Source organism: Aptenodytes forsteri, unplaced genomic scaffold, assembly GCF_000699145.1.
Source record: "Aptenodytes forsteri isolate BGI_AS27 unplaced genomic scaffold, ASM69914v1 Scaffold167, whole genome shotgun sequence".
In the NCBI taxonomy this organism is placed as follows: Eukaryota; Metazoa; Chordata; class Aves; order Sphenisciformes; family Spheniscidae; genus Aptenodytes; species Aptenodytes forsteri.
This window is the reverse complement of record NW_008795926.1, coordinates 1,741,025-1,762,240: the sequence shown is the minus strand read 5'-3', so window position 1 is coordinate 1,762,240 and position 21,216 is coordinate 1,741,025. Positions and strand designations below refer to the sequence as shown.

The 21,216-nt window shown below is 41.7% G+C and overlaps 1 protein-coding gene across 1 annotated transcript in view; it reads right to left on the bottom strand.

The window, feature by feature from the left end:
* The window catches only part of DGKQ (diacylglycerol kinase theta), a 72,188-nt gene that overhangs the window by 33,049 nt on the left and 17,923 nt on the right, over positions 1-21,216 (bottom strand). Inside the window, exons 4-10 of the mRNA XM_009285057.2 lie at positions 20,948-21,033; positions 20,093-20,218; positions 18,511-18,664; positions 13,757-13,825; positions 4,438-4,538; positions 2,669-2,892; positions 1,742-1,832 (exon numbers count right to left, since the gene is read on the bottom strand). Of these exons, the coding sequence (XP_009283332.1) occupies positions 1,742-1,832; positions 2,669-2,892; positions 4,438-4,538; positions 13,757-13,825; positions 18,511-18,664; positions 20,093-20,218; positions 20,948-21,033 (851 nt within the window). The remainder of the gene's footprint in view (positions 1-1,741; positions 1,833-2,668; positions 2,893-4,437; positions 4,539-13,756; positions 13,826-18,510; positions 18,665-20,092; positions 20,219-20,947; positions 21,034-21,216) is intronic.

Here is a 21,216-nt window from a genome sequence, read left to right as displayed (position 1 = left end):
GGCTCTGAGCAACCTGGTCTAGTTGAAGATGTCCCTGCCCACGGCAGGGGGGTTGGACTAGATGACCTTTAGAGGTCCCTTCCAACCCAAACTATTCTATGATGATTGTATGATTCTAAGTTTGCCAATGATACTAAACTAGGAGGAGCTGTGGACTCCCTTGAGGGTAGGGAGGCCTTACTGAGAGATCTTGATAGGCTAAAGAGCTGGGCAATCACCAACTGTATGAAACTGAACAAGAGCAAGTGCTGGATTCTCCCTGGGACAGGAGGGTAGGGAGGCCTTACTGAGAGATCTTGATAGGCTAAAGAGCTGGGCAATCACCAACTGTATGAAACTGAACAAGAGCAAGTGCTGGATTCTCCAGCTGGGACAGGGTAATCCTGGTTATAAATACAAATTGAGGGATGAGAGGCTGGAGAGCAGCCCTGCAGAAAGAGATCTTGAGGTTTGGGTTGATGGCAAGTCGGATATGAGTCAACAGCGTGCCCTGGCAGACAAAAGGGCCAAGTGTGTCCTGGGGTGCATCAAGCACAGCATAGCTAGCTGGTCAAGGGAGGTGATTGTCCCACTCTACACTGCTCTGGTGCGGCCCCACCTCAAGTACTGTGTGCAGTTTTGGGCGCCTCAATATAAGAAGGACATCAAACTATCAGAGTGTGTCTAGAGAAGGGCGACCAAGATGGTGAAAGGTCTAGAGGGCAAGACTTACAAGGAGTGGCTGAGGTCACTTGGTTTGTTCAGCTTGGAAAAGAGAAGGCTGACGGGCGAGCTCATCGCAGTCTCCAACTTCCCCAAGGGGGGCAGCGGAGGGGGAGCTGCTGATCTCCTCTCTCTGGTGACCAGCAACAGGACACAAGGAAATGGGATGAAACTGTGCCAGGGGAAGTTCAGATTGGACATTAGGAAGAGGTTCTTCACTGAGAGAGTGATCGTTTGTTCAGCTTGGAAAAGAGAAGGCTGACGGGCGAGCTCATCGCAGTCTCCAACTTCCCCAAGGGGGGCAGCGGAGGGGGAGCTGCTGATCTCCTCTCTCTGGTGACCAGCAACAGGACACAAGGAAATGGGATGAAACTGTGCCAGGGGAAGTTCAGATTGGACATTAGGAAGAGGTTCTTCACTGAGAGAGTGATCGGTCGCTGGAACAGGCTCCCAAGGGAAGTGGTCACAGCACCAAGCCTGTCAGAGTTCAAGGAGCGTCTGGACGATGCTCTTAGTCATACGGTTTATTTTTAGGTAGTCCTGCGAGGAGCAGGGAGTTGGACTCAATGATCCTTATGGGTTCCTTCCAACTTGAGATATTCTATGATTCTATGATTTCCTTTGCAGAGCAGCACAAAGAAGTAGGAGACAAGCATGATCATCCTAACGGTGACTGCCAGTTTCCCAACAAGGTAAGATTAGCACTGTAGTTACATACAAATGTATTTTAAATATCTCAAGACATAAACAACCAGAAAAAATATACTGCACGCCAAGAATCATTGTGTTCATACAAGTAAACCTGCTTGACCCAGAAAGACTGATGGCAACTTCCAGTATGGAGCAACCAGGTCTACCATCAGGACTGCAGAAAGTTTTGAGCATCATACCAGTCACAAGAGATCATCTACCAAACATTAATGACATCCACATTAACTGTGAATGGACTGATTATAATTTTTCTAAACAGAAAAACATACGCATCCCACTTCAGGGTCACTCAGGTGGTATATGGACATGCTTATGACCTTTTGTTTACCTGCCTTCCAAGTAATGGAAGCACTTCTTTGATCACAGTCTGCGTAGTGCTATCCTTATTTACTCGTAGAGAAACATATGCCATTCCCACTCTAAAGAGAAAAGAAATACTTATTTTAGGACAATCATTTGACCTATCCTGTGTGTACCCTTCTTACCTAAGTGGCAAATTTTCTATGGGGGTAGGCTGAAATTTCTATTTGTTGAAGGAAGTTGTTCACTGAGGCTCATGGCAGATGCAGTATTAGCCCCATAGACAAGCAAAGACTTTCATCTCAAGGAACTGGTCATCACAATTGTAGCACTGCAGATTGGCTTCTTCCTATACACAAAATTACCTGCAAGTCTTTCATAAAATTTGGCAATATAGTTGCATGAGTAAAATGAACAAATGTTTAAATTTTGTCCCACTGCTCTTAAGAAATGAATAGGTCACCAGCCGCTCTTGTTTCCACTGCTAAATATGCTTAAAACGTATATTGTCTCAGTGGTAAATGGAACAGAATTTTTTTCCTTTTTTTCCCTCCTATTCTCACATCAGAAGTTACACTGAATTCTTCCTACTTAATATTTCTTCCAAAAAAACATCAAGCTTTCAAGTGACATGTATGTCATCATTTGTTTACAGATGCAGTTAATGTAAAGTTGCACCTTCTTGGCCAAACGCACAATAATAGAACTGCACAAGTCGCACAGTATGTTCCATGCATGTAAAGAAACCCACAAGCACGTTTCCAGGCATGGAAATGAATAATATGTATATTACTCATTCAGAAAAATAAACAGAAGAATCCTGAAATACAGAAGAAGAAACTACATTCTCTGTTACACTTGTGCAACTTCAATAACTGAAACACACCGGGCTAGACTACAGAGGACAAATATAGCCAAGCAGGATAACCTTGTGATAAAGGAGGAAAACACTCACTTCAGCCAGGCAGGATAAATTCTTATCACTTCCTCGTCCTTTGGTTTGGCTCTGATGATCCAAGCTTCAGGAACGGATTCTCGGAATACTGAGCCCAAGTTACTGTCCTCTGCAGCATCGTTCCTGTTGATAACATCATCAGACAGCAGCGCCTGCTGCGTAAAGGTCTGAAGCTCATACTCCTGCTGGTCATCAATTATGTAGTATGCCCTCAAAGCAGCCTCCTACAACACAGCAAGATAAATTAACATTTTCTTGAAAAGACACCGTTAATACCTGTATAGCCAGACACCGCTAATAACTGTATAGTCATAGACATTTATAAACACCTTACTTATGGAACCAACCTTTAATGCGCGTTTTAAGTGCAGAACAGTGGATGAACAGCAATGGCAAAAAAACAAAACAAGGGTGAAGTTTTGAAAACAAATTTTAGTGGAAGATACAAAAAGAAAACTTGAGATATCGATGGACTTGAACACAGCCCACAGTATTTCTGTCAAGTTATAGTCATTTTAACTCCATAGATCAAACGTAAAAATTCAGTACCAATAAAGCTACACTCACTGCATGCAAAATTTACGCCAGAAGGAAAATGGTAAATTACACTTGATTGTGCCCAACTCTGCATATTCAATCTTCTTACACTAAGGGGATGCTGAAAATCAGTGAGCTTCTCAGCCACAAGGCTGCCCTGAACCCACACACCTATGAAGAGGAAAGGTAAAGGCTGTCCTTGGAAGATGCAAGCAATCACAGAATTCTACATCCATTACTGGCCCACGCCTGCAGCACCTCTGCTAACACAGACGCTGCAGTGAATACAGCCCAGTAAGTCACTTATGAGAACTGATATTAACCTGCTCTGGTATAATAAGCAGCAGCCTTATAAAATGTGCTTGAAAGGCAAGTAGCACTCCTAAATAAAAGTGTTTTCAGCACTGTACACAATTTTCCTTGAATATCTTTGACATGCAGAACACTATAAACCATTTTCAAAACTCCTGTTGATTTTGAGTACAATATCAGGATAAAAATGTTAATGAGTGGTAGGTTTAAATTGTCAAAATTCTGATGTAATAAATTCTCCAGACTCCTGTGCCAAGTCCTTTATGACTTTAGTCCCCACCATGCTCAATTCTACTGTGCACCACCCCATATCCCCTCTGGGCTTCATTTCTGCACAGCATGGGGTCTCTGCCCAGCCCAGTAAATTAAGATCTGTGCAGAACATTTGATTTAGTACTGAGTCAAGTTTCCACCCCAGATGGAGCACTGGAAAAGCTAGGGAGTGGCCACTATGTGGTCAATAATTCATTACTTTCACAGCCAAGGAGTGGAGGTAACTATGGCATGCTTCAGTCTTCAAAGCTGATTAACTGAAGTGCAACAGCGGTGGCTGTCCAGGATAACCGTCAAACCACTAAATGCTATAGTAGAGGAGCAAGATCTAAGGAGCTCATTATCCAGTATTGCTCACATCAGTAAAATCAGACTTCAGTGTCACACAGGGAAGGAGAATGACTGCTTAACATGTGATATGCTGTGGTCCCCATTATGCTATAGATATGTAGGCCACCACTTCTTCAGATGCTCTAAAATAAGAGCACCACGTGAAGAAGTCAAATTACATTGTAATATTATAGTTCATTTACAGATTTTGTTCCTGTTGAGTTACATTTGTAAAACTGTTAGCTTTTGACTATTGTAATATACATTCATATGCCTCTTTATCACACTGGAGTATTGACCTTCACCAGATATCTTACCACAACTTCTTCATTTTTTGCAATCCTTGGAACTGAAATCAGTCGAAATTGATTGCGTTTCACTGCATCATTCCCATCAAATATCTTTAATGTTTGTTTACCTGAATGGAAACAATTATTGTATTTCAATAACACACCCCTCAAATCATAAAGCTACCTGAATAGGAAGCATATAATGGAACTATTAAAAACCTGCTTTTAACTCACTGAACTGTTTCTTCATCACAAGCTTTGAGGCTGAATCTTTTCATTTTTGTTTTGTTACTATTAATTTAAAACGGGTACATTCGCGGAGGAAAGCGTGAAAAGTATTTCAAGTAATCATAGTTTTATCCTGGCTTTTGATATAACTGTTTATATATAACTATACTGCTTATGTTATCACTTCTTCATCCTTACCATTCAAGACTGCATTTATTACTGGGGAGTTCAACAGATTGAAAACCAAGACAGAGTGCCATCACCTTCAGAACAGCTCCCAAAGCACTGCCAGTTCTGAGAGCATCCTTCCAAAGAAAGTCCTTAAAATAGCTGGTTAACTGTACAGACGACAGGAGAAAATACTGGAACAGTAGGAAAGCTAGAAGAAAGAAGGTAGAGCAAATGAAGAACTACAGCCCTTTGCTGTGTTTCATTTCACTAAAGCCTTATCAAATCCGTGCTCAAACCATGGAGCACAGGTTGTTGCACAGACAGCTCTGAAAGGGTGAAGAGTTAAGGATTTCAGGTTCACCCTTCACAAAGATGAGTTAAGACTCAGTTTGGTACAGCCCACTGTATGACAAAGTTTCTCTCTTATTTAAGTGACTATTTTAAAAGCAAGGTTGCAGGAGGCACACAAGGAGGAACAAGGAGCTCCTGACTTAACTCTGCCGTCAAAAGCACACGCACAAGAGGCAGAAGCAGAGTTGGGTGAGGTGGAAGGAATATAGAGACACTGTCCAAACATGCAGGGATGGGCTTAGGAAAGCTAAAGCCCATATGGAGCGGATTCTGGCAAGGGACGTGAAGGGCAACAAGAAAGGTTTCTACAGGCACGTCATCAGCAAAAGGATGACTAGGGAAAATGTGGGTCTGCTGGGGAATGGCAACGGGGACCTGGACTTAAAGGACATGGAGAAGGCTGAGGCACCGATTGCCGCCTTTGCCTCGGTCTTTACTGGTAAGACCGGCCATCAGCAATCCCAAGGCTCCTGAGACCAGTGGGAAAGTGCGGGGCAAGGAAGACTTACCCTCAGTGGGGGAGGATTAGGCTAGGGAACGTTTAAACAAACTGGACGTGCACAAGTCCATGGGTCTATTGCAATGCACCCACGGGTGCTGAGGGAGCTGGCTGATGTTGCAAGGCCACTCCCGATTATCTTGGAAAGGTCGTGGTGGTTTGTTCCTGATTCCTGAGGACTGGAAGAAAGCAAGTATCAGCTGTACCTTGGTAGGAAGGAAGATCTGAGGAACCGCAGGCTGATCAGCCTGACCTCGATCTCTGGGTGAGTGAGCAGCAAAAGGATGACTAGGGAAAATGTGGGTCTGCTGGGGAATGGCAACGGGGACCTGGACTTAAAGGACATGGAGAAGGCTGAGGCACCGATTGCCGCCTTTGCCTCGGTCTTTACTGGTAAGACCGGCCATCAGCAATCCCAAGGCTCCTGAGACCAGTGGGAAAGTGCGGGGCAAGGAAGACTTACCCTCAGTGGGGGAGGATTAGGCTAGGGAACGTTTAAACAAACTGGACGTGCACAAGTCCATGGGTCTATTGCAATGCACCCACGGGTGCTGAGGGAGCTGGCTGATGTTGTTGCAAGACCACTCCCGATTATCTTGGAAAGGTCGTGGTGGTTTGTGGGAGGTTCCTGAGGACTGGAAGAAAGCAAGTATCAGCTGTACCTTCAGGAAGGGTGGGAAGGAAGATCTGAGGAACCGCAGGCTGATCAGCCTGACCTCGATCTCTGGGAAGGTGATTGAGCAACTAATCCTGGAAACCATTTTTAAACATATTAAGGAGTGGAAGTAGTCAGCACAGACCTATCAATGGAAATCACGCTTAACCAACGTGGTAGCTTTCTATGATGAGAGAGCTGGCTGGGTGGATAAGGGAAGAGCATTGGATGTTGTTTTTATTTACTTTAGTAAGGCTTTTGACACTGTCTCCCTTAACAGCCTCATAGACAAATGGATGAAGTACAGACTAGGTAAGTGGAGAGAGAGGTGGACTGAAAACTGGCTATACTGCTGTGTTCAAAGGGTTGTCTACAGAAGAATGAAGTCCAGCTGTAGGCCAGTCACCAGTGGAGTACTCTTGCAAGTTGATACTGGGGCAAACATTGTTTAGCCTCTTCACTGATGACCTAGTTGATGAGACAGAGTACATCCTCAGCACGTTTGCAGAGGACACAAGACTGGGAGGAGTGCTTGAGACACCAGATGGGCATGCTGCCATTCAGAGAGACCTTGACAGGCTGGAGAAATGGGCCACCAGGAACCTCATGAAGTTCAACACAGTGAAATGCCAAGCCCTGCACCTGGACAGGAATAACCCAGGCAGAGGTCTGACTGGCTGGAAAGCAGCTTGGCAGAGATACCCTGGGAGTCCTGGTGGACATCAAGCTTACCGTAAGCCAGCAACGTGCCCTTACAGCAAAGATAGCCAACAGCATCCTGGGCTGCATTAGTAACAGCATCGCCAGTAGGTTGATAGAGATAATTATTTCCCCTCTACTTAGCCTTGCTGAGACCTCATCGGGAGAGCTGTGCCCAGTCCTGGGCTCTTCAGTACAAGAAAGACATGGATGTACTGGACCAAATGCAGGGAGGGCCCATGAAGACGATGGTGGGACTGGAGTATCTCTCATATGAGGAGAGGCTGAGAGAGCTGGGAGTGTTCATGCTGGAGAATGAAGGATCGCAGGGGGAGGGGGGATGTTTTATGTACGTGTATAAGTAAATAATAGGAGGCTGTAAAGGTGAACAGACAAGAGGCAATGGGCACAAATTGAAACACAAGAAATTACATTTAAACCTAAGGAAAAAAAAAACCAACTTTTCTACTGTGAGACTGGAAGAGGTTGTCCAGGGAGGGCTTTGAGGTCTCCATCCTCAGAGACAGTAAAAATCCGACTAGACATGACCCTGAGCAAACTGCTCTGATTGACCCTGCTTGAGCACGGGGTTGGCCTAGATAATCTCCATACTGCCCCCAACCCCAGCCATGCTGTGACTGTGAAGGGAAGCCTGTACAAGGGATGCTTGTAGAAAGACAGACAGACAGAAAGACAGACAGACAGACAGACAGACTAAGTAAGATCATAGAATAGTTTGGGTTGGAAGGGACTTTCAAAGATCATCTAGTCCAAACACCCTGCCATGGACATGAGTATCTTTCACTAGATCGGGTTGCTCAAAGCCCTGTCCAACCTGGCCTTGAACACTTCCAGTGATAGGGCATCCACAACTTCTCTGGGCAATCTGTTCCAGTGTCTCACCACCCTCATCATAAAAAATTTCTTTCTTATGTCCAACCTAAATCTATCATCTTTCAGTTTAAAACAGTTGCCCCTGGTCCTGTCACTACAGGCCGTGGTAAAAAGTCTCTCTAGATCTTTCTTATATGCCCCTACTTTTCCAATATGAAAAGTAGTATTACCAGGTGGATTTGGCTTTTCAGTTTTCCAATTATCAACTTAGTGGTTGTGTCTGTTGTCTTTTTTTTTTTTTGTCACAATATAAGGAACATTTAAATATCATCAACTCTCACTTCTAAAGTATCCTTGAAACTCTATTGCCATTGCATTGAGACTATAGCACACGTCAGAAAGTGATCCACTCCTTTAAACCCTGGATTAAACATGAGAAAAAGTGAAATTCTTTTAGAAACAGATTTCTGTCAGAGTGATCTCCATGGTGACTTTAGCATAGACAAATTTTAACCAAAAGACACACTGTGTCCTGGGTGACCTTCTTTAGGGCTAACACAACTTGAGAAAACACTGCAAACGCTGGTTACTGACAGCACAGCCAATGTTCTGAGTATGAACTTTCACAACATTATCAAAATCTCTACTGTTTTCTCTAGCAATCCAGAGGGTAGACAACCACCTGAGAATAAAAACACTCATCCAAGTTTTTGTACTTGTTTTCATTCGAACTGCCTTTGTAGTCTGCTCTGTTAGATACTAGCTGGCCTGAAAGAATCCCTAGCAATTTTAACTGGACTTTTTTTAATGATCTCTCCACTTCTTAAAGCCAGCCAAATGTTGCAAAAAGTTGGCTTCACTCTTAAAAAAAACTGGTTTCAAGGAGGAGTTTAGATCTACAGACCAGTAGTAATGTCCTATGCTCAAGTAAGTTCCTTAGCTAAATATACAGTATGCTCAGCCCTGCTTTCCTTACGGTAATCTGGCTATCCATCATACAAAACAAGCTCCATTTATCAGTGAAAAGTCACGTTTAACTTTGTCACTGTCCTCCTCACAGGGGTCACTTTTACTGCAACCTGATGAAAGATGGCTTTTGTGCACATGAGCTTCTGGAGACACATTAACAAAAGAACAAACAGCTACTTACTCGACCACAACTAGTCATCCAGAAAAACACCTCCAACTAATTTAAGTGTACATCCACAACATGAAAGTTAAGGGGTGTCTTATGCCAGTCTGATTTGCCTAACTAGCCTTGGAAAGAAGCTTGACTATAATCACTTTTAAAGTTAGACAAAGCTCTTTCTCCCTCCTGTTCCAATTTTTAAATATTAGAAAATGATCCAGTTATAGAAGTGAAGTCTACACACCACTATTTAGTATAAAAAAATCTTGCTAATATAGAACAGATGCACATAACAAATTTTGGTATTTAAAGGAGTTACTGCCTGTTTTATAATATTGACACGTCACTGCCGAATGTCTTTTATTTTTTCCTGTTGCATCAGACTACACAGTATCAGGACTTTCTCCTGAAAAATACATTACTTTTTTTCTTATCATGGGATACTGAGCTGAAAAAGCCCTGTTCTTCATGCTTATGCTTTTCAAGAGGAAAACAACTACAAAAAGGTCAACTCCAGGCATAATTTACCACACTACGGAGTTTGACTTCGGAGGCTAAGATACCAAGTTTTCCTGGGAGAAGGATAAACAGCATTTGATGAATCCAAAGTTCATGTCCTTTGACTTCCAAATCCCCACAGACAGGACATAGCTTCCGAAAAGACTTATGTGCGGCTTGTGGCAGAGATAGAAAAATGATATAGTCCTGAATGTTTTTGCCACTGAAGAAAGCTAGAGGCCTACACCAAACATATTGGTGGAATTTACTCTTAAAAGACTAAATTCTAGCAACACTGCTTACCAAAAACCATTCTTCCCAACAAAACTTGTGCTATCCACATGCTTTCTGCTCTCCTTCTCTAGTCACTGCCTCTTCAAATTACAACAGTGTGGACTACCAAATTTTGGTTTATTTCAGTATTACCTTTCACAACCTACAAGGCAGCAATAAAGCACGTAAGAACTGTGTATTTTTTCTTGTATTGGTCTTGAAGAGGGTCTTTCAGAATCCCATATTCTTCCTTTCTCTAGCTGTTCCTCTTCCAGGAGAGTCATTTGCAGATGTGTCACTTCTCTGAACTTGTTTTCATGAGCAGCTCAAATCCCCCTAGTTCTAAGACAGTTTTAAAGCACAAGGCTGTGTTTATAGCCATCCTCCCATACTGATAGCCACCTCTTCACCCTTCTCCTCCAGGGGGGTTTTTAGAACTTCTCCAAGCATCTACTGTATGTATCACCACTACCAACTGGTATGAGACATTAAGGATGAGGGGGGAAGGGATTCAAGGAACAAGAGAGGGACAGGCAGACTGAAAGGGAACCATGCCAAAGGGGCAGCAACACTGGGGAGTAAATGTTGTGCTTGGGGAAGGAGGAGAACTGGGAGAGACAAGTTGGGGAAGAGCACAAAACACAACCTGGTGAGAAGTGAGAACAATAGTGGGCAATATCAAGTGTCAGAAAAGGCAGATGAAGGGGGTTGAGGTAGGAGAGGAAAGGAGGATATGCACAATGGGGAAAGGAAGCAAAAGAAAAGTAACGTGTGATTTTTCAGAATTTTTTCATTTTTTCTTTTCCTAGTAGGTTACAGGCAATTCAGCCAAGAAAAGGAAATACACAATCTCTTCCAGCACCTAAGCCACTAGTTCATTCAACACAGTTGAACGTAATCCTCTTTTTCAAAATATCTTCAAATGCAGGTGAAGCAAACTGTCTTGGGGGAAAAAAACGTTTTCAGCATTACACCAGGTACAGCAATTCAACTTGTAAATGACTATCTCTTGAAGTACCACTGAACAGAAGCTTTTGTGAGGAAAGAAGCTGAGGACATGGAGAAGCAACATCCCTCAACCACTATCTATGATGCATAAGACTTAAATCTTCTAACTTTACACTTCACTCAACAAGCCTACTACGATAGCAAAGAAACAAAAGGGAATGCAGACCACTAATTCAAATTTTCTTCCAGTATTAATCTACAGACTTTGCATCCTTTCCTATTGGCTTCTTTCCTATGGAAAAGCATGTATTTACAAGTCAATATTATTCAATTTGTTCTGACTTGTTTTCACTGTTTTTAAAAATATGCATCTGTAAAACGTGGAGAGCTGGAATTAAGAAAGGCTACAATATTCTGGAATATAATTCAGCTCAGACACTCCTGAGGGAGAGCACGGTAACATCCTAAAAGATGTGGCAGATGTACTGAGTCAACACACAGAAGCTAATGAGCAGCTCACTCTTGACCCATATTACACAAATGGTATTATCTAGAGACAGGTGGAAGAGGTCCAGCACGCTATAACCGTGCCCCTCTCATGTCTAATTTGATAGGTCATGACTCCCCACACACAGAGAGGCACAGAAGCACAACAGCTGGCAGATGAACCCCAATAACTTTGTCAGAGAAGTTATCAAAGAAGCCATGTCCTGCCCTGATGCAAGGCATCAGCCCCACGGGCTGGGGGTGGCACGCACCAGGTGAGTCTGCAGGAGAAGCTCTGTGGGTCACCTCACCAACTGAGGAGGTCACTCAGGGTGCGGGGCTCTATGAGATGCATGGGAAGAGCATTCTGGGATTGTACAAGAGTTGTTAGGGGATGTTTAGTGGAGGAACCAAAGGCAGGGGAAGGGAGGGATCAAGGCGGTTTGGGGAGGAACAAGTATGTGAAAATAGAGGCATAAGGAGATAAAAGAAGCTGGTTGCATGTAAAGAGGTTGCTGGTTGGTGCGCCTACCTGGCCATGCCCTGCACCTGATCAGTACAGTCTGTCCTGTCTTCTCATTAAATGCTATTTCTAACTCTTTTTGTGGGTGTGGTTTCCACTATTCTGCATGCATGTGTCCATATGGGTTCCTGCAACTGAAGCAGGGCTGCAGGTCACTGTGACCCATGTGTCCATGGTGCCAGCAACCAGAGTGATAGCTGTTTTGTGAGCACCAGCAAACATCAGGCTGGGCTTACTGGCACACAAGGTTAAGTGGCCTGGGAGCCACATGTGCATGCATCTCTGAGTGAGGCACCTGGCAGAGAAGACTACTGGAGAGGCCAGGAGGTCCAGGATGACTCCTAGATAGACTGGGGGCTGGGGGTCCACCGAGAGACCTAGGCGGGGAGGGGGGGTGTGTGTGCATATACATATGCACACAGCCACACATGCATGTACATATATACATATATATGTATCAGAATACATACACATATACACACAGACATTCCCACTAACAGACCTTCATCCTGCTCAGCCACAGAGGGGACAGGATGCTGCAGCAGCTTCACCTCTACTGGGGTACCAGATTTGGAGACCCTTAACACCATTAAACTAAAGCTTTCAAACATTTCCTCTTTTTTTTTTTGTGAAAGCCTTGTTTTTAAAGAGACATTAGAATCACTCCCTACCTCTTGAGCTTTCTAAATTATAGCCAAGTTACTGGCCTTTACATTGACTTCTATTTTGTGCAAATGCATTAAGAGGAAGCAATTTGTTTTAATGCCACTGTTCTATTTAAAACACAAGTAGCTATTCTTTACATGAGTCTTGAAAATGTACCATCTACTGCTGCTTTCTCCAGTCCACAGACGGACACTGTATAGGAACAAAAGACATTAAAGTTTGTATCCTGCCCCCAATTTTCCTATCTTTTTTCCTTCTTTTGGGAAGGCTGTCTAAAGCTGAACTGTTCTGTACTAGTACTTTTAACCAATCCAGTTGAAATATCTGGATATGTAATTTGCTCTCTTTGACAGTCAGGAGTAAGGGAAATAGCCTTAGTTGGTGAAGTATAAAAGTCCTGACACTCAACCACTTACGTCACTTAAAACACTGGAAAAAGTGAAAGTTTCTTAGATAAACCGCAGTTAGTCAGAGCCTGGTCACATAATAAGGGAGCATGGTGGCAGATCATAACTTCCAGTCATTAAGAGACACTATCTTCAAATTTTAAGGAGTGAAATAAGAGCATGCTTGAGATCACTTCTGTAACTGAGTTAATTACTTACTGAGCTGGATTTTTTAAAAATCCAAAAAGCATTTGCACAATTATCCTATTAATTTTGTAAGAATTTTAGGCTAAAAAAAAAAAAAAAAAGGAAAAAAGTCATATTTATTGATTTGAAATTTCGGTTTTTACAACAATCCATGCAGCTACGTTAGGTAGCAAGTACCATGTTTTTCTAGTCACTAATATGGATATAGAGGGTAAGGTGCCCTTAAATTGTGGTTGGCTTAATCTTCTGAAAAGTAAGAGTTTGGCTAATACCAACCGCAGAAACTCCACACGCATAAGAATTTAACCGCAAAAGAAGCAACCAGTCCAGCTCAATCCTGGTGCACAAGAATACATACACTTTTACTGCAACATGCCCAAGTTAAAAAAAAAAGAAAAAGAATCCACCTGGTGTCTTCAGCAAGATTTGGATCCAGCTATCTTAAAAGAAGGTGGCTTTGGAAAGACATGCTGTCTAACCTTTAAATTTGTTGCTTATCTATGGATTGTTACACCATACTTACTTTCTTCGATTACCACGTTGAGAGAAATGATCTATTTGTCAGGGTAATGAACAGATTGTCATTTATGCCAATCTACCAGTAGAAAATAATGATGAGTTATTTGTAAGACCCCGGATAAATGTGTTGGACAAAAACTTTGGACCTCAAATTGATACCTAGCATTAGAAAAATAACCTTTTAATGTTTTTTTCATAAGGCAAAACAAGTTAAGATTATATGAATAAAGTCTGGAATGGGTGACTATTCACCAGTTAGTAAAATTCTGCTTACTTGAATCTGTTGAAATTTGGACATCTTTTGCTGATCCCTGTGTTGACCCATCAACATCATCATCTTCATCTGTGAAAACAGAAACATCTGTGAAAACAGAAACATTTTAAGAAAGGATTCTTGTTAATTTGAACTGGGGGGAGGGGGGGGGGGGGGGGGGGGGGGGGGGGGGGGGGGGGGGGGGGGGGGGGGGGGGGGGGGGGGGGGAGTGTTTGTCATTTAAGGATGGTTTCCATCAAAGAAGCTAACATAAAAGAAACCAGCCAGAAAAGCACACTTTCTTCTTCTGCCTATTTTCCGATAATAATCCATGCTATAAAAACAGCATTAAAAAACCCAAACCTGTATTGTCGTGTAACTACAGTGAAGGCATACCTGAAGTCCTTCTACTATTAGCTTTAACATTGCCACTACTGCATTTCATCCCTTTCTCAAGCTGCCATGTTTGCGTATAACCTAAGTATATATGGTTTCCATTAAGTTTTAAATCACCAAATCAGTCCAGGAATTGCAGTAACAGCTTTCCAGTCAGAAGTATGGGTATTATATAAATAATTTCCATAACTGAAAAATAGATTCGCTGACACCCAAAGAGAAAGAAATTACTGCGCTCCAGAAGAGGACTTTGACAGCAGTTCATCGCTCTCACTAAAAGCTAGGAGCTAACATGTCAGATAATAACACAGCCTGTAAAATCACACATAGAATACTTAAGATTAAAATAAAAGCTACTAACATCTAAATTTGCTTCTGTGAAGATAACATCCTGACTGCATTCTCATTCCTGACCATTCAGGTCCATACAGGAAGACTGGTGCAAATCCGAACGTAATAAATTCTTCTTCTCTAAGGGTAGCAGTAGCGTGCAACATAAGCCAACCCAGTGTGCTAATTGTATAACGGTATTCATACTCCCACCCACTGAAACTCCCAGTCAGTCTTGACTGGGATGCAGACAAAGCTCCCAAAAAGATATAAACCAGGCAACACCTTTATAAAAACTATGCCTTGCAGTTGAGGGACAAAGCAGGAAATCAAAGCACAAAACAAGAGAGAAAAAAAATAAAATAAAATCAGTAAAGACAAATCTTCAGAGCAAAAGAGGTACTAGGGAAGTCAGAATCCTAACGCAGGAAAACCTTCCAAGAAGCAGCATCACAGCATGTCAAGAAGGGTGCTTAGCAGGAGTCCTAAACTGGAGACCAGGTAACTTACTGAGTATTTGGGTAATGCTTCAACTGACTACAAGAAAGACCAACAATAATGTTTCTGAGTTGGGGTTTTTAAGATATAAAAGAGTTGAAATACTTTCCCTGTTATAGTTGACAAACAGATTAAGTTTCAAATCAGAGAGAAATTTATACAATATGGTCTTGAAACACCCTGAAATAAATGGAAGCTGAATGACTTCTTGAATTTCACTTCAGACAAAATCAAATTAAAAAAAGAATAAGTAAATACAACAATAAAATGAAAGAATTCCTGATTGCTCCCAACACTCCTCTTTTTCTAAGTTTAGATGGGAAGAAGTTGACATCTTTCTTTTATTACTTTCTCCCTCAGTGTGGACAGTAGGGAAATCTACACTAACAGCATCCTGAAAGTATTCCAATTAAGTTCAATGACTTCTTTTGAAATACACTAAGACAGGAGTCAGTTGGTGGAAGGGGAGGTACTGCTCTACCATTGCTTCCCCTAGTAGTCCAAGAGCTTTGAAAAGCCACTTTAAGCACAGAGATATTCACTGTATGTTGGCCACGAAGCTTAGCATTTACTCAGTGGCAAAAGCTAATCTGGACAAATGCTCCCCAGTAGGTCAACAACGATGTGTTCATTCTCTGTCTAGGACAAGTCATCTGGCACTCCCCAGCCATCAGCTTGGGAAGAGCTGTGCCTGCAGCAGTTAACTCATCCAGGCAACTGCCAACACTTCTTCGGTACCGCAGACCAGTCTTTTCACAATCTTCTGAGCGATGCCCTTCATCAGCTGTGGCAACAGAAGAGCACCCTCTGTGCATGCCGTGGTGTGAGGACTTCTGAACAAGCGTGCTTGCATGACGCATCCCACAGAAGTGAGGACAGAAGCGCTAATTATCCTCCAACAAAGCTGAAATGCTCCTTGCTCTCCGGAAACATCCCTAACATGCATGGAATCTTTAACAAGATCTGCCATCTGAAGCCTCTGCCTCCACCTGGAAAAGTGGCAGCAATTCCCAGGGCAGCTGTCCCGAGCTGCTCCGTGGTCAGAGGAGCTTCAAACACATCCTGAAGAGTGTCAGGGAGCTGCTGGACCCATGACACATCTTGGTAACTTTCGGCATGTGCCAGGAGCTAGTGGGTTTTTGAAAGAAAATGCAGGTCTGTTCTGTGAACATGGGTAACAAGAGGGACTACCAGGCCAGTGCACTGAGCTCCTGCAACGCAGGATAATGTGAGAATTAAAGGCAATTCCCAGCTCTGCATTTAAGGAAGAATCTGGGCAGAGGGAAAGACCTGCATAGCAATGGTATTCGGTGCCTTTGGCAGGGACTTGCAGACAGCTGATCTCCAGCAAACGACTGAGAGCGGCAAAACTCCAGCAACAGGTCTTAAAGCAAGCCTCAGTAGATGTGAATGGTGTAACAAGGAGCCACACGTGGAGGCACTGGACTTGTACCTGAACATCAGGGACCTAGGTGCTAAAACAAGTGTCACATACCATCATCGGCTAAGGAAAAACAGAACAAAAAGCCTTATGCACAGCAGACTACAAGGCAGGTATTGCACCACAAGTGTTATACTCCATGCCTTGTGCTGAGCCACAACCGTGGCCCATTGACCATAAAAAAAGGAAGATGTCAAGTGCTGGGGGTAGCCATCAAGTTCAGAGGTACGCGTGGGACCAGCAGGAAGAGTAAAGAGAAGCGTCCCCACGGCTCGGCCCCTGCTCCCCTCGGTGTCAGGAGCCCCTCCACCCTGGCAGGCTGCTGCCCACCACGCGACAGGGAGCTGAGCCCAAGGAGCAGAAATTCTCACAGACCAACAGAAAAGAGATCTGGTGTTAGAAAAGAGATTTTTCAGGGTGTTGCTGTATTTTATCTGGGTATATGCAGGCTGAGCACTATAAAAATGCATTCTGGCTTTCCAAATCTGGTGGGTTTCCTTTGTTTTTTTTCATATCACATTAAAGCACTGGAAATGGTCCAAATTAAGTTACTGAATATTTCACCATCCCCGGTTTCTGACCACCGGCTAATGACTGATCTGCACTGCATTCTCTCAATTCAAAGTCCAAGACATACATTTTAATTAAAGGAATGCAAAAAACATTATTACTTCAAAAAAACCTTGAATATGCGTAACACAAACTCATACATTTAGCATGTAGCCTAAGTCCTGAAATGGAAAACATTCTCCTTCCATCATGTAAAATAATGAGGGAAGAGACTGGAAGGTGCAGCTATAACCTTGGATTCTTTCACTTAAGGTGCTCCATGTTCCAATTTTTACTTAGAAGTGATTTAAAAATTAAAAAAGGAAAAAGTTTAAGTCTGACATATTAAAAGAACACACCACTGTTTAAAAGACAAACTTAGTTAACATCACAAAAGTCACACCCAAAGAGGTTATTTAAAAGGTTTGTGATTAACTTCTGTTAATAATAATACAACCTCATCTTCACTTAAGCCTTTGGGACACTTGTAGAATACCTAACAATAGACCTAAATCAAGGTTCATAATGAGTCTTCCAGCAAAACCAAGCTCATCCTGATTGTTCATCTCTGGTATTTCTTATGTTGGAACCATTAAAAACTCGATGACTTTCAAGTATGTGCTGTACTTCATCTTCCCCCACCAAAAAGCAAATTCATTAAAAAGAAAAATAACTCACTGAAAAAAACATGCCAACCAAAAAAAGCAACATAACGCCTCCTCTCCCCCTTCACACTTCTATAGATCACTTCAGTGTATCTAGGTTATGTAGACTTAAGAGTCATGCAGTTTATGCAGTAGCGGGACTCATGCTATAGCTTCTGCACATGAGAATGCATGGCTCCTGCTAGCGACCCACTGCCTTCACCAAAACCAAACCTGCATGTTCAAAGCAGAAAGTTCAAGAACAACTTGTCAGGTTGAGAAAATGCAGTTGCAAACATTTAACTTCTATGACCTATATTTTGCCTACCTTTTATTTGCTTTCCTATTGTATTCGAGCACCAAAAGAAAGGCTTTACAAGAACATAATAATCAAAATATAAATTAGAAAATACTTCAGCAGCTTAAAGAAATTCTCTTGTTCTTAAAGAGCTGTTAAACAAACATACACTCTAGATGGCAGCAGAACATTACCCTGCTAAATACATGATTTCCTTTCAGCACAGAAATCTTACAAGGGCAGATGCTTAATCAAAGAGGCAAATAAAAATATCTGTATACATGATATGCCAAATAAAAACCAACATGTATATCAGCAAGTGTTTGTAGCAATGATAACACTAATCTGCTAAGCAAATTTTTGGATTTTCGGTTTTCACTTTCTGCATACTTACTATTTCAAGAACAGTTTTCAAATTGCCCTGCATCAGTAAACAGAAGTTTCAGCATTTTGCACACAGTCTGCATTTAAAAATCTCTATCCCGTCCCAGAAATAGCAGGTTGTTATAGTATTGCCACAAAAGCCAGTGAAAATTAGCAATCACATGCTTCAGTGAATTACAACACTAGGTTAAAACATGCTCATCAATTAGTTGCATTCAACTTTGAAAGTTTTTACCTGATTCTGTTTGCAAATTTTCTGATATTCGAAAACAATGCAGTTTGCTGAAGTTGCGAGAAAATAATTGCACACAGCTTGGAGGAAGAATCATATTCCTTAATCTTCCAAAAGTACATTCTGGTGTGACAATTATGTAGCAAGCAGCATGAGCCTATAAATAGAAGCATCAATTAAGAACTTAGTGAGACACAAAGAAAACAAATTTGTTTATAACAAAATATGCACTGGAATTGCAAAACTCAAGCTAGGACATATATAGACCTTTTGTAAATCACTTTCATGAAATGAGTGACTCATTTTTCACCCTAGATTTTAATTTGTTCCATTCAGTTTTTATATAACCAATAATGGGAAGTCTTAACATGTGAAGAAACTGCAAGTACTACAAACCTGCTCTATTAAAAACTGAAGGTTTTTATACAGCTATGTTGAGAAGTTTAAAGTTTTGGTCTCAAACCCTGGCTCTTCCATTCTACGTGGATATTTACTAGGGGAGCTGGGAAAGGTAGGCAGGTTATACTGAATAGCTTGAAAATAGCAATATCCTCTTACACAGGTGTACCCACTTGCAGATCCAGAGATAACACTGTTTGGACTTTTATTCCAAAACATGACTGGCTAGTTTCTGCCTTTATACTGTGAAAGACCTTCTGCCATTATTGAATACACATACCTTTGTATGTGTGGCCATATAGCATGTTACATTTGTTAGGCTGTTCCCAAAGACAGCCCCTCCCACCTCAGAAATTATGAATCAGATTAAAAAATACAAACCCCACAACATTTAAAAAATATTTTAAGTTATTCAAATCATACCTGAAATACTGAATAACCTCAGAATTTAATTTTAAATTATTATTACATAGAGTACCTCATCTTGCATTAAGTGGCAAATTTATGATTTATTACATATACCTTTCACTTCCCACCCCATCTGGCGCTACTTTGCACTTTCATCGTATTTCAATAAGAGGTAGCATTAAGTGGATGGACCAATTGTTACCTACACAGCAGACTGTGTATCGGTATGTGAAAAGCTGTGGCTTTCATGAGGATTATTGAAGGGTACCATCATGTTGCACAGGAATTAAACATGCATCATGTAAACGGAAAAACACAGAAACCGATATTGACATCTTTAAAAAAAAACAACCACGCAGGTTAAGAACTATTCTATACTGAAAGAGGAAAAAGCATATTAGAATGGTAAGACTCTGACCTTGCAGAACTCATGATTTGACAGAAATTCTGATTTCACACAGCAAAAGTAACTGCAGGCTTCTAAGCAGAAATCTATAATGATTAGTCCCTGTTAAATTTTAATTCCATTGGATTTACATAAAGTTTAACTGTGATTTTGAGAATTGCTCATTCTAATGACTAATTGGGGGAAGGGGGGGGATTTAAAAAATCAGATTTTCCATCTAACTCTTAAAGATATATATAAATTTATATAAATAAGTGTATACATGAAGTGTATTTATAAAGTTCATATAAAGTATATTTATATAAAATGTTTAAATAAGCATGTGCATATATATATATGGTTCTCACAAATATACACAACAGCACAACATACCAGGATGCCACACCATTCACATCTCATGCCAGAGAGCACCTCAGAAGAGCCACAGGTCTTTTTGCAAACTTCACAACGAGCACTTGAAGAAAGGTTTCCCTCCCTCCAGTGGTGGTGATAAGTATCCTGGGGGAACACATCATGACTTAGCGTTACATGAAACGGACAGAGAAGCATCTTCAACCTAACTTTAAAATCAGCAATTCAAACAGCTCTGAGGAAACAGCAACACAGACTAGGACATTAAGTATTTTCTCACTATAAATATGAACCTGAACAATCTTACATTTCACCAAAAGTTGTTTATCAAACTATCAAAAAATTTATCACATAGTTCTTTTTCTTCACAGTCCACCAAAACCAATATTCTTAAAAAAAAAAAAAAAAATCCTGAAAGGTCAGTATTATGTATGTATTCTACAGTGAGAAGATGGCAGTCTTGCCTCAGACAGACTGCAGAAAGCCTGAGGAACATAATAGTGTTTGCCAGGGATGCAATGCAGCCAACAGCTCAACATATAGAAAAAAAGAGGGTTCCATGCCAGCTTCTGCAATGCAAATTTTTAGATAGGATGCTTGATTTTTTTTTTTTTTTTCAATTAGAATGTTGTGTATACATTGCACAGACTTTTCAGCATGGCTTCAATAAGCATCAGGAATATGTCAGAATTTAAGTTTATCTCGCTATCTGTGATACATTCTGAAGCCCCATCTTTCTTTTGCCTGCCAATAAGCAACAAAAGTGCTTTGATAATTGGCAGTATGCAAAAGAAAAGGCCAAGACTCCTCCCCCTCCTCTAGCCCATGTTTTCACACTGCGTGACCACTTTCTGCTGCAGAGGCATCCGCACTTACGTGGTCCTGGTGCCCATCCTGGTGACACTGCCGGCAGTCACTGCAAGCAAACAGGATACAGTCTGTGTGCACATGTAGCTCACAAACTAAAAGCATGAAAACAAGAAAACTTCTTTAAGCTGGAAACACCGGGGTTTTTGCAGCTCCTCCCTCCCTCTCTCCCTCCAGCCCCCCTCCTCCACTACCTTTTCGCACTATACTTTCATAGAATCATAGAATAGTTTGGGTTGGAAGGGACCTCTAAAGGTCATCTAGTCCAACCCTCTCCC